This window comes from Phyllobates terribilis, unplaced genomic scaffold, assembly GCF_046119375.1.
Source record: "Phyllobates terribilis strain yellow unplaced genomic scaffold, ASM4611937v1 Scaffold_3__8_contigs__length_932513732, whole genome shotgun sequence".
NCBI classification, from domain to species: domain Eukaryota; kingdom Metazoa; phylum Chordata; class Amphibia; order Anura; family Dendrobatidae; genus Phyllobates; species Phyllobates terribilis.
The window spans coordinates 469740929-469755053 of record NW_027362763.1 but is presented as its reverse complement, the minus strand read 5'-3'; the positions used below and the strand labels follow the sequence as shown (position 1 = coordinate 469755053).

At 37.7% G+C, this 14125-nt stretch overlaps 1 protein-coding gene across 2 annotated transcripts in view; it reads left to right on the top strand.

The window, feature by feature from the left end:
• AK9 (adenylate kinase 9) overlaps nt 1-14125 on the top strand; it is a 151933-nt gene that overhangs the window by 110692 nt on the left and 27116 nt on the right. For both annotated transcript variants that reach the window (XM_073675841.1, XM_073675840.1), the window contains 7 exons: nt 1261-1480; nt 1834-1899; nt 2097-2309; nt 3667-3885; nt 8638-8851; nt 11185-11386; nt 12880-13026. In XM_073675841.1, the coding sequence (XP_073531942.1) occupies nt 1261-1480; nt 1834-1899; nt 2097-2309; nt 3667-3885; nt 8638-8851; nt 11185-11386; nt 12880-13026 (1281 nt within the window). The remainder of the gene's footprint in view (nt 1-1260; nt 1481-1833; nt 1900-2096; nt 2310-3666; nt 3886-8637; nt 8852-11184; nt 11387-12879; nt 13027-14125) is intronic.

Genomic DNA, 14125 nt, shown 5'->3' with positions numbered 1-14125 from the left:
ATTTTGGTGCATTTTTTGCGACTTTTTAAAGGATTTGCGACTTTTGGTGCTAAAAAGTCATACAAACTGGTTAAAGACAAAAATAAAGAGCATTTTTGATTTTGCACCAAATTCATAAACCACATGCACCATTTTGAAGAACTTGGCACAAAAAACATCAGCGAATACACCAAGACAAAAAAAAAAAGCGACTTCAATAAATCGCAAATGATGAATTGGGCTCCATTTACTAAAATATTTTGGGCTGAAAATGTGCACCTTTGAACTTTGCTAAATGTGATGTAAAGTTAGACTGTACTTACTGAAGCCCTCCCATGAACTTCTTTTCCCTAAATCAGTGGATAAGTGTATGTACTATAGTGTTAGTGCATTAATATACTCACCGTCATCTTCTCCAGTATTTAGCGCCATTCAGCTCCTCTTCTGAGTGATGTCACTGCTCTCCAGACTATCTGGCTCTTTATCTATTTTCTAAGTTTAGACATCATAATTTTAAGTGTGGTGCAAACATTTGTTCTTTTCGGTGCAAAGTAATAAATGTCAAGAAAAAAATGCACCAAAAAAAGGCGCATCTCAAGCTAGAAACCAGGTACATGAAGAAGAATAAATCTGCCCTATTGTGTCTACTATTTTTTCAGTATATTGCACAAAGATTAAAGAAGCGTTCCCATTAAAATTGGTATCCTCTTAATATATTGCAGTCACCATATTATATAGTGTACTTACAATTGCTCATTTTGCCCTTCTACCCAGCTAGTATTTCTCTTTTCCATTAGGTCTATGACATCACATGATTAAAAACTAAGTAGCCTAATCCTTCTAAGTTCTATGTAGAAAAAGGAGGTCAATTTTCCCTGTATGAATCATGAGTCACTGCAAAAGTCCCTGGTAGGAGGGGAGGAGCGGCTGGGTCAGGAGTTGAAGAGGAAGATGATAAATGCAGGGAATAAAGACTTCCTGTTTCTACATAAAGCAGAGAAAAGAGAAGAATTAACTGGGTAGAAAAGCAAAATGAGCAATTGTAAGTACACAGTGCTATATAATATGATGATTGCACTATAATAAGAGGATAACAACTTTGATGGGAGTGCTTCTTTAAATATGCATATTGCAATTTGTTATTACAGTAAAACTCCTAATTTGGTTTACCCAGATTGATAAAATCTGAAATTCTGGCTGCTGGCACACAGCTGCAATAATATCTGGAACTTCACAAAAGCATAAGAAGCTATATTCTAGTCCTGTCTGTTTCTTTTACAGTTCAGCTGGATTTGTACTGGATGGCTTCCCTAGCACAGTTGATGAAGTCCAATATATGGGTGATCGTGGCTTGTTCCCAGATATCGCTGTCTTTCTAGATGCAGACGAAAGTGACATTTGTGACAGGTTACTGCCCTCCCATTTATCTAAGTGGCAAGAACGACGAAGGAAAAAATTAGAGCGAAAACAGAGACTTAGAGATATGAAGATAAAGATGAGGGTGTGTAAATACATTTTTAAAGGGCAAAATTGACTATATTTTACTTTATCAATATAGAAAGGCAGGGGGTTATATATGCTGCACAATGGGATTTTTGTCAAAGTGACAAATTAGAAAATGTAATTCCCTAAGCCATGAATTTGGATCCCACTGATTCCTACAGCGAACGACAGTGCTATAACTTTGATACTGTATGACTTTATATTTAGCATTCTCAATAAATTGCATCTTGCTGTTATGTAAATTGCTTGCAGTAAAAAATGCAGCTCATCTGTGACCTATTCCTCTGATACTAACATGATATTCACAGCTGAAAATAGATTAACAAAGCTATTATAACTGAATTATTGCAGGATGAACAGATTGCCAAAAGACGAGCTGAACTTTTAGCTGAGCAAAAAATAAATGAGGAGAAAATGGTGAGATCTTTATTTCCAGCACTATATCAATGTTTATTGTTAGAACTTACGTATTTGTATTCTACGAGGATCAATTCACTTGACTTTCCAAAGTATATTGTAAAAGAATAGTTAGAAGGACTCCATGCAGTCTGAACATCTCTTGTCTCTACTGGGCCATGTAAAGGAGAAGTCCAATAACTTGTGTTCTTGAGTAGGGCCACAAGGATGCAGGAGGGAGCGATGATGAGGAAGAGGTGGAAGAAGAGGAAGAAGTTGATAATATTGAGCTGATCCTTGCAGAAGAGTTTCCAGAGGAAGATGAGGAGGAACAAGAAGAGGAAGAACAAGAAGAAGATGCAATTGAAAGAATGAAAACTGAAATTGGAGAAAAGTGTGAGACAGATTCTGAATCTCTTCAATCAGTAAAGGTAGAGACTTTTTATCAATGGTTATTTCTTGGGCTCTTAGATGTATATTCAGAATATAGTTAAGGAGTTCTTCCTAATGTAAGTGCAATAGTGGTCTTATAGTTCTTATAGCAGTACAGAAATGGCTCCATCAGGAGCATTCAGAATCCAAGTCTGATCCTCAAAACAGATGAGAATAGGATGACCTCTGAGTCTCACGGATCCGTTTTTAAAACAGATGTGTGTATGGCTCAATGAAACTCTATGGGTCTGTGAGATATCCGAGAAAAAACTGATGTGTACAACAGATGTATGAATGAAGCCTAAGATGGAGATTTATTCTCAAAACATTAACAAAAACCCATAATGGCCTGATATGTCTTTTTCCACTGTACCAATAATTTATAGTGTTTAAGGAACCAATAGAGTGAATAGATGACCAAGGCAGAAGGTACTGGAACTGAATCAAATAGTTCACTTTTCCCTGCCGCAAAGTTGATCAGGAAAAGAGGCTTCTAATACGCTCCCACAACTCTGTGCGCCAGCCAATTTTGATTCCACAGTTTCCTAAATAACAGTGTGGGCATGCTAAATATATCCTTCTTTATTGCATTCTACATGTTCCCCCATACAGTGCCTGCCACTGATGCTGCCTTCTATTTTACGTGATCATGGCCACACATCCGTTCTTTACTTCTGATGACATCCTGATGTCACTGCTCTCAGTGATGAGAGAGTAATGACATCAGGATGTCATCAGAAGTAAAGAACCTCTAGTTTTCTGATTTTAAACTCTCTTTTGTAAAAAAAACATACCAGGAAATGTTCTCAGTAAAGGGCAAATCATTTCAGTATGTTACCACTTAAACAAAAGGAGGGTTTATGTATGAGTTCCAACATGGACACACACATTCATATAGAACAACCAATTGTTAAGTTTTTTAAATGCATTAGAGTGACCATAAATAATGTTGTATGGAAATGTGTCCATTCGACCGTAGCGTAACTTGAAGCTATTGGGCCCCAATGTAAAATCTCAAACTGGGGTCCTAATTACCCTGGGTCTTCTGATATTGGACAAAAGGACTGTTTGTGCCCCTCAGGCTCCAGAGCCTGGGTACGATTGCAACCCCTGAACCTACTATAGTTACACAATGGAACAGAATGGGAATTTCATTCATTGTTATTCTCATTTATATGATCAGAGAAAATATCGGACCACTCTACAAAGAAAACGTTTCTAACTATCCATATGGTTACTTAAGATAATCATGTTCACAAGTTATTCTGATAAAATTTTGTTGTTTTTTAATATTTTAGATGTACTTGACTCATTGATAATATGTTACAGTAACATTGAATGCATTTTCATTTTTAGGAAGAACTTCAAAGCCTAATGATACCTTGTATATCAATTGATGCAAATCGAAAACCACATATTGTACGTTTCCAGTTGTTTGAGAAGCTGAAAAATATTGTGGAAAATCGTGCTAGCCTCTTTGAAAAATGTTACCCAGTCAGTCTATCCCTTGCTAGCAAAATGCTTCATGTATCATATAAACATCCAAGTATCTTTGGACGATGGGACCCAGTAAAGGTAATGTATATTAAAATATATATAATATTTCTTTTTCTTATTTCTATACAGTACAGACCAAAAGTTTGGACACACCTTCTGATTTAAAGATTTTTCTGTATTTTCATGACTATGAAAATTGTACATTCACACTGAAGGCATCAAAACTATGAATTAACACATGTGGAATTATATACTTAACAAAAAAGTGTGAAACAACTGAAAATATGTCTTATATTCTAGGTTCTTCAAAGTAGCCACCTTTTGCTTTGATGACTGCTTTGCACACTCTTGGCATTCTCTTGATGAGCTTCAAGAGGTAGTCACCGGAAATGGTTTTCACTTCACAGGTGTGCCCTGTCAGGTTTAATAAGTGGGATTTCTTGCCTTATAAATGGGGTTGGGACCATCAGTTGTGTTGCGCAGAAGTCTGGTGGATACACAGCTGATAGTCCTACTGAATAGACTGTTAGAATTTGTATTATGGCAAGAAAAAAGCAGCTAAGTAAAGAAAAACGAGTGGCCATCATTACTTTAAGAAAGTAAGGTCAGTCAGTCCGAAAAATTGGGCAAACTTTGAAAGTGTCCCCAATTGCAGTTGCAAAAGCCATCAAGCGCTACAAAGAAACTGGCTCACATGAGGACCGCCCCAGCAAAGGAAGACCAAGAGTCACCTCTGCTTCTGAGGATAAGTTTATCCGAGTCACCAGCCTCAGAAATCGCAGGTTAACAGCAGCTCGGATTAGAGACCAGGTCAATGCCACACAGAGTTCTAGCAACAGACACATCTCTTCAACAACTGTTAAGAGGAGACTTTGTGCAGCAGGCCTTCATGGTAAAATAGCTGCTAGGAAACCACTGCTAAGGACAGGCAACAAGCAGAATAGACTTGTTTGGGCTAAAGAACACAAGGAATGGATCTTAGACCAGTGGAAATCTGTGCTTTGGTCTGATGAGTCCAAATTTGAGATCTTTGGTTCCAACCACCGTGTCTTTGTGCGACGCAGAAAAGGTGAACGGATGGACTCTACATGCCTGGTTCCCACCGTGAAGCATGGAGGAGGAGGTGTGATGGTGTAGGGGTGCTTTGCTGGTGACACTGTTGGGGATTTATTCAAAATTGAAGGCATACTGAACCAGCATGGCTACCACAGCATCTTGCAGCGGCATGCTATTCCATCTGGTTTGAGTTTAGTTGGACCATCATTTATTTTTCAACAGGACAATGACCCCAAACACACCTCCAGGCTGTGTAAGGGTTATTTGACCAAGAAGGAGAGTGATGGGGTGCTACGCCAGATGACCTGGCCTCCACAGTCACCAGACCTGAACCCAATCGAGATGGTTTGGGGTGAGCTGGACCGCAGAGTGAAGGCAAAAGGGCCAACAAGTGCTAAGCATCTCTGGGAACTCCTTCAAGATTATGGAAGACCAGTTCCGGTGACTACCTCTTGAAGCTCATCAAGAGAATGCCAAGAGTGTGCAAAGCAGTCATCAAAGCAAAAGGTGGCTACTTTGAAGAACCTAGAATATAAGACATATTTTCAGTTGTTTCACACTTTTTTGTTAAGTATATAATTCCACATGTGTTAATTCATAGTTTTGATGCCTTCAGTGTGAATGTACAATTTTCATAGTCAAGAAAATACAGAAAAATCTTTAAATGAGAAGGTGTGTCCAAACTTTTGGTCTGTACTGTACATACACCTGTACAGTGAAAACTCCCCAAAATAACTGTCTTTTCAGTTACCATACCTTCCTAAAAAGGCAATAAAAAACAATCAAAATGTTGTATGTGCCCCAAAATAGTATAAAAAAACAACTCATGAGCTCGCCCTCTTCCACTCCAATATTTTCCTTCCCTCTTTGGACACTAATAATATACCTATTTGTTGTTTACTTTTGACAGTAGTTATTTTTCTGACTTAGAAATCTGACCATTTTTTTTACTTCCCGCTAGGAGGTTATTGCTACCCCTTTTTTTAAGTTTCCCTTTATGGCCAGCATGGGATGGTTTAAGTTAACCACGACAGAGTGCATCTGGAGCCACCAATTATGGAGACTGATTGTCCTTTTCTCACCATGATATCATGTGCCTCATTTGTGTTGGTACCCATGAGTATACACACATTGACATAAAGGTCATTCTTTAATATTGGTGTACATTACATGACCGTTGAATCGGTTGTTGATCCTCTGGTTACACTCATTTTTGTGTATAGTCATGTAATCGATATGGGTGAGGGGATATTGCAGTGTCTATAGACCAACGTCAAGATGATTAGTGGCCTTTGATATCGATACATGGGATACGCCTGTACAGGGCGGGGTGAGCACTCACTCACTGACTCAATCGTATGTCGTAACCAATGGCTATTTAGTGGGAGGTCACTCGGGCCTGCATCACATGACATCACCGGTGATGCGCTCCACATCCCTGTTGGGTGTTACACACCCACTTTGTACAAGTGAATGAGTGGTCTCTGTGTGTCCGCCCTGGGTGGCATTAAGTCACATCATCATGAGTAACTTGAGTATTGCATGAAAAGGGGGCATGATCATACACGTCACAGAAATGACAAATCTTGATGCCCGCATCTCCATACCGAAAGTCGGGCTCTGCGTTCCACACACTCTGGTCCTGATACCTAGCGTGCATGTCATACCTACCTGGTCGCAAGTGGTCATGTCTAGTTCCATGGCATTGTGTAAGAAACTAGCACTGCAGCTGCAATGGGTTAAACTAATCATGACAGTATCGCCGGAAGCTTACTGATTGGTGTCTACTCCCCAACAACAGGTATTTAACACTCTGCCAAAATTGATTTGCTGTACCAAAAAGTGAAAGGTAGGTCCACTGATGTGATGCTTGTATCATATACAATATATCATATTGTATATTCTCACATTCTGATACGTGCACTACCATCCCCTGATGATCCTGAACGGAAGAAAACGTCGGAGGTACGTAGGGCAATTGTAGGGCAATGTGTGCTTAGGGAAAGCTGTGGACTGGCCTTGGCAGAGCATGAGTCTTTGGTGTTATTAGGCCCTATTCAGTGTTGTGAGGGCTCAATAGGGTTTTCCTCCAAGCCACGCTCTTATGAACTAGTCTTTGCAATGACTGACGTATAGGGACTCCGTCCTCTGGAGTCGACAGATGGGTGAGACGGTTCCATTTATCTATCTACACCCTGTTCCCCTTTAGGTATACTAGACAGCAAACTTTGGATCCTTTTATAATATGTGGACTGTTTATAGTTGATTGATTACGGTCAGTATATATCTGTGTTTTTATGTACTAAATACTGTATTGTGGGGTTTTTTGCCTGTGTAATATGGGTAATTTTATGGTGTGTGAATTATCATTATTTTAACATTGTCTATTAAAAGTTACGTCTTAATATTTACTGAAACTCACAATTTGCTTACCCTACTATTCATTAGTGAGCTTTTAGGGAGCAATACTGTATGTTCATATATACATTTCAAAAACTACATCATCATTCAAAACTACAGCTTGTCCCGTAGACATCTATGTCAACAGAAAAAAAGAAGTTATGACTTTTGGAAGAAGGGGAGGTAAAACATGCAAACGTAAAAACAAAAATTAGCTATGGAGGCAAGTGGATACTTGTCATGTTCTTTAAGCAAACACCATCTCAATGGTTTCTTTACACATATGTGCTGTTTTCTGTACTTGTTGCTAGTGATGAGCGAGCATGCTCGCTCGTTACTCGAAATTTACGAGCATGCTCGGGTGTTTCCCGAGTATCTTCAGCATGCTCGGGTGTTAAGTTTTAGTCAGCTATGTGCATGATTTGCGACTGCATGATTTGCGACTGTTTGACAGCTTTAATACATGTGTTTCTTAGGCATTCCTCACATGTATTAAAGCTGTCAAATAGTCGCAAATCATGCACACATTGCGACTAAAACATAACACCCGAGCACGCTGAAGATTCTCGGCGAGCACCCGGGCATGCTCACTGAAAGAGTTAACAGAACATACTCGCTCATCATTACTTGTTACCCTTTGATGCAGCAAATGTTAGCTAACAGGAAAAAAAAAGAGAAAATAAAACCTAGTTTATTAGCTTACTTGCTCATTTCTCTTTTTCTTTCTGTTGTATTTATTTTCCTTAAAGAGGTTGATCACATTTTTTCCTAAGGCATGGATCTTTTCTAAATAACAAAGGCATACTCACTTGCAGTCACCTGCCTAGATCACTTTCAGTCACCTCCGCTCTGAAGGTCTGCACCCGCACCAGAAGCAATGGCAGGGCCATCTAGATATCACTGGATCACGTAGATCATGTCATCACAGAAACATCTCATAATGCATTGTTCTAGTCATCTGACCGCTGCAGCCAGTCACAGGATTCGTTGGCCTTGTGACATACGGGCAATGCAGTCATCGCTTTTGGAACTGGTGCAGATGTCTGTAGTGGTCTGCGCTGAATTCATGGGGGTGAGTATGCCTCTGTATGTTATTTTGAACTATAGATTCTATAGAAGAAAAACATTTTTCAATGTCAGACACCCTCCTAATGTTGACATATAGTGGCTACAATCATAATAGGTATATATGATTGTAATCACCATCAATAATGACTGAATCTGACTCTTGCCACCAGCCCGGCCTAATCCTGGGATGCAGACAGACTGCAAACTACTGACCTCATCTCTGGCACAAGATAATTGAAGTTGGACATAATATCTATTTGATATATAGTTTAACATTTCTACCATTTTCTTCCTACAACTGTTTAGTTGAGCCAAGGAGAGGTGATTAAGCCATTTAGAAACCAAGAAAATCCTGGCTATCCGTTGATCTACCGGCAATACATTTATTTCTTCTCAACAAAAGAAAACAGAGACATTTTCATGAAGAATCCCATTATGTTTATACGTCAGCCAAAACCAAAACCATCAGTGCCAGTAAGAATTGCAGTTCTAGGTCCTCCAAAATCTGGAAAAACGACAGGTAAAAATATTTCTAAAATTATCTGGAAAATTGAACAGATTGCATAGTGCAGGCCCTAAAGTTGTAATACAACTGGTTATACAACACTTTGTAAAAGGGTTGTATAGCCTGTAAGAAAACCATAGAATCCACCTTTTAAGAAATATTTAAGGGGAAATTTTTGATGTTATCATGCTAGATTTTGTATTTATATCTGAAATTTTGTTTCAAATACTACCCACGTCATTATATTAATAGTCACAATACACCCAAAATAGCACCTTTAGCAGCCCAAAGGTAGCCACTGGCATATCGCTTCCTATTTGTTCGAGGTTAACAGTCAATGATCTTCCTGTTGAAAGACTTCACAGCCTCTTTGAACAAGACTGAGAAAAACCAGGCTTTTACTAGTGCACATAAATTTTAGGGCAAAATATGGCACATTTACTACATTTATGTACTCTATCTATCCTATCACATATCTATGTATCTATCATCTATCCTATCACATATCTATCTATCTATCCTATCACATATCTATGTATCTATCATCTATCCTATCACATATCTATCTATCCCATATCTATCTATCCATCCTATCATATATGTATCTATCATCTATCCTATCACATATCTATCTATCATCTATCTATCCTATCACATATCTATATATCTATCTATCTGTCAGTTATCCTATCACATATCTATCTATCTATCCCATATCTATATCTATCTATCTATCCATCCTATCACATATTTATTTATCTATCCCATATCTATCTATCTATCTATCTATCTATCTATCCTATATCTATCTATCTATCTATCCATCCTATCACCTATCTATCTATCTATCTATCTATCTATCACATATCTATCTATCTATCCTATATCTATCTATCTATCTATCTATCCATCCTATCACCTATCTATCTATCTATCTATCTATCCATCCTATCACATATTTATCTATCTATCTTAACACATATCTATCATATATCCTATCTATCCTACCACATATCTATCTATCTATCTATCTATCTATCTATCTATCTATCTATCTATCTATCTATCTATCATCACAATGTTTCTTGAACACCTGCACAGAAAGCATTTTACTTTTCATTATTTAAAGGTTTTGTCCACTACATTGACAACTACCTTTTTGAATGAAGTAGTCCCCCTTTGTAAAATAAAAATTACATATACTCATCTCCCGCATCGGCGCCCTTCCAGCGATGTTAGGGCTGGATATGCCAGGGTTCGTATAGAATTGCTATACCATTTGAGCTCTGCTGCCAATCGGCCACTATAGGGCTGCTACATTTAGTGTACATATAAACCATTTAAAATATTTTTATTTTTAATTTAAGTACATGAAAAAGCACCACACATCCCAAGTGCATATTGAAGAAAAAAGTCACAATATAAATGTCTAAACAAAAAAGTCACAATATAAATGTCTGAACAAAAAAGTCACAATATAAATGTCTGAACAAAAAAGTCACAATATAAATGTCTGAACAAAAAAGTCACTATATTAATGTCTGCTCAAATGCTCAGAAACTTAGAATGATATAATCAGAGCACATAAAAAATGTAAAAAAATAGGGAAGCAAAGATTTAGACAGTCAAGATTATCCCTATATTGGATGATTATTGTGGTACATTAATATTGTGACTTTTTTGTTCAGACATTAATATTGTGACTTTTTTGTTCAGACATTAATATTGTGACTTTTTTGTTCAGACATTAATATTGTGACTTTTTTGTTTAGACATTAATATTGTGACTTTTTTGTTCAGACATTTATATTGTGACTTTTTTGTTTAGACATTAATATTGTGACTTTTTTGTTCAGACATTTATATTGTGACTTTTTTGTTTAGACATTAATATTGTGACTTTTTTGTTCAGACATTTATATTGTGACTTTTTTGTTCACTATGCACTTGGGATGTGTGGTGCTTTTTAATATATTTAAATTAAAAATCTTTTAAAGGGTTTATATGTACACTTTTTCTACTCCCCTTTTTTTGGTAAACAAATTATACTCTGACTCTGCTACATTTAGTGGAAGAAGTGAGAGTGCAGCAGTCCAATAGTGGCCGGCTAATTGGCTGCAGGGCTGTCACAGCATAACGATGCAACGCAAACCCTGGCAAATCTGGCAACGGCTTTAACAGCGCCGGTCAGCATATGTTATTTTTATTTTACAAGGGGGACTACTTAATTTAAAAAGGGGGTTGTTCAGGTGTTTGACAATCCCTTTTAATGCTTTAATAAACATATTAACATTAACACACGACTACACAGTGCCCATTTAAATATGATATTTTCCTCAATGTTCTAGTTGCCAAGATGTTTACCAGAATATATGGATTACAGCGCCTGTCCGTGGGAGATGCCATACGTTCTGTGCTGGAAAACCAACCTAATACAGAACTTGCATTGGACATAAAGAGTCATCTAGAAAAGGGAAAGGTGGTACCTGATGATATGGCCATACGGTGTTTAGAAATAGCTATGATGGATCTAACATGTAATACAACAGGGTGAGTAAAAGTTTGATCCTAGAAGAGGCCCAGGGTAAAAAGTCAACTTTTTTTCAATGCATATTTTTGTTTATAATATTAATATGCATGGCGCAGTGTTTGTTCCTTTAACTCATAGACTTAAGTCTGCTTATCGTATTTATTACGTAACATTGCTTTCTCAATATCTGTCTGTTTTTATGTATCATATATTTATTATACAATATATATTAGCAAACAGGATCTGTGGGACAATCCCTTCTTGCATATCATTTATTGTGTTCATTTTGTATATGTATGCCTTTCATCTGTTAAGCAAAAGTTATTGATCCATAAATCTATTATATATATAAAATATATATTACTAAACAAATTGCCAATTGCCCCCTAAAGGTAACCTGTGAGCAGTTTTATACCTCCTAAACTGCTGTAATCGCAATTTAGGTGCTGAAGATATATTCTTGTAACAAACCCATATGTTGTACCAATAGTACCCCATACCAGAGAAAAAGGAGTTTTAATCTCTGACGCAAGTATAGAGGAAGCAGCCTAAAAGAAAAAAAGAGAGAAATGCAATACTTAAACAATGCGCATAAAGAAATATATTTATTAGGATCAAGTCTCTATAAAAACTTAAAATCAGAAAAAATCCCTAGCGCTGACATTCAGACATATAAATATAATAAGATATAAATGCCAGACTTGGAAACACCAACAAAATGTAGAAGGATATAATTTTTGTAAAATATGAGTATATATTTGAGAGCATTCACATCCTAATTGGAGTAAGGATTTAGGAATTACAGCTCTTTAATATGAATCTGCCTCTTTTTAAATGGACCAAAAGTAATTGGATCATTATCTCAACATTTCTTTAATGGACTATTCCCTCTTTATTCCATCATCAATTAAGCAGCTAAAAGGTCTGTAGCTGATTCCAGGTGTGGCATTTGCATTTGGAAGCATTCGGATCAATGCGGGTAGCGCTGATGCATGATATTTTTCAATGACAGAATCTGTCAGTGAAAAAAATCACAGCATGTTGCGATTTCACTCTGAAATAGGATGCCACTCACCCATTCAAGTCTATAGATATGTGGAAAACATCGGACTGCACTCAGATGACACCCGAGTGTAGTCCAATTTTCGCAGACACACAGAATCGAGAATATGGAGACATTTTGTCTGCAATCTTCTCCACGGTGTGCTCAGAGTCTCTCATTCCAGAGAATCGGATCACACTATCCTGCCACTCAGATACTGACAATATTGGATGCTGAATTGCATCAGACTATGCTGACAGTTTAAATAACACTCTTGATCAAAGTGTAATTTGCATAATAGGCCAGATTTTCTTAGTTGAGAGAATCTTCTGGCCGTCTGGCCATAGCCTTATTGAGAAAATGATACTGTAACAGCGGAAGTGGAGAGGAAAAATAAGCCGCATGTTCTAAAAAAAACATAATAACACAAATACTAAGTAATAAAATATATAAAAAATGTTTTATTTACAGAGTTGTTTTTGATGGATATCCTGTAACAAAACGACAAGTTGATCTTCTAGAAGCGTGCAGCATAATACCAATAAAAATTTTTGAATTAGAACTACCAGTGAAAGAAGTTATAAAAAGAGGACTACAAGACAAGAAGGACGCAAAAAGGTACCCAAGGGAAATGCCTCTTCTGTTTCATTTTTATTTTTTTTATAGGACAATTTAGAAACACATCTAGAGTGTGAGTATTTAGGCTTCATCTGTTTAGTGTCTGTGCACCTTATCTTTTTTTTTAATTATTATTTCCACATACATATTGTCAGGATTTAATTTGATAAAGATACAACACCGTACATTACAATTCTATACAGAGCTGTCTTTGCTATGTACAAGTTACTTCTCAATCACAAGCTGTACAGCCAGTCATGTAGACGCTTATGGATAACTGACCTTGACTCTTAGAAAGGCATCTGTACATCTGGTGAAACAGACTGAGGTCAGGTCCACACTATGTTTGTGGTAAGTGTTGGGTACATACACTTAGGAGTTATGTACCCGACAGTGTGCACAGTCAGGATGGACTTGACATTTTATTTTTTCTAGACAGCTTATCAAAAAATCACGGACAGACAATATATTTTATGGGCACATTGGAATCATAAATCATTATGATTTTAAGTGATGCATATCTACAGCCCATAATTCTGATTTGAAGACATCAGCTGCATTCACTGTAAACTATAAAATATTTATCATTACACTCAAAATTATTTGTATAAGTTTCTTCTGCTTCAAAAAAATCACGGATTTCTTACATTTCTTTTATGGACTTGGCCAAAAAGTGCCCTATTTTTACAGATTGTCCTGGAATTTCTGGATGGTTGGGAGTCCTGGTATCCATTGTAGCGTCGGCGTCCCTGCCTCCTGCTAGGCAGGGACGCTGTTCCCCTCACCTCTCCGCTCCGTGCCCGGCGTCTTCCTCCCGCTCTGCTGGCAGCGCGCGCTCCTTCCCGGCCACTGTGCTTAGGGCGCGCGCGCTCCCCCTCTCTTAAAGGGGCCGCGCGCGCCGTCCTAAGGAGTCCCCGGCCAATGGCTGGAGGATTTCTCCATATATAAGGCACCTCCTCCAAAATGGAGGTGCCCGAGCAATGTTGTAGCATAGTTCATCACTCTGCTTCAGCCCTCAGGTCCCGTTACCAGTTACCTGCCAGTTTCCTGTCTGATACATGCCTGACTTGTGTCTATCTGCTGTTATTCCTGCGGTCCG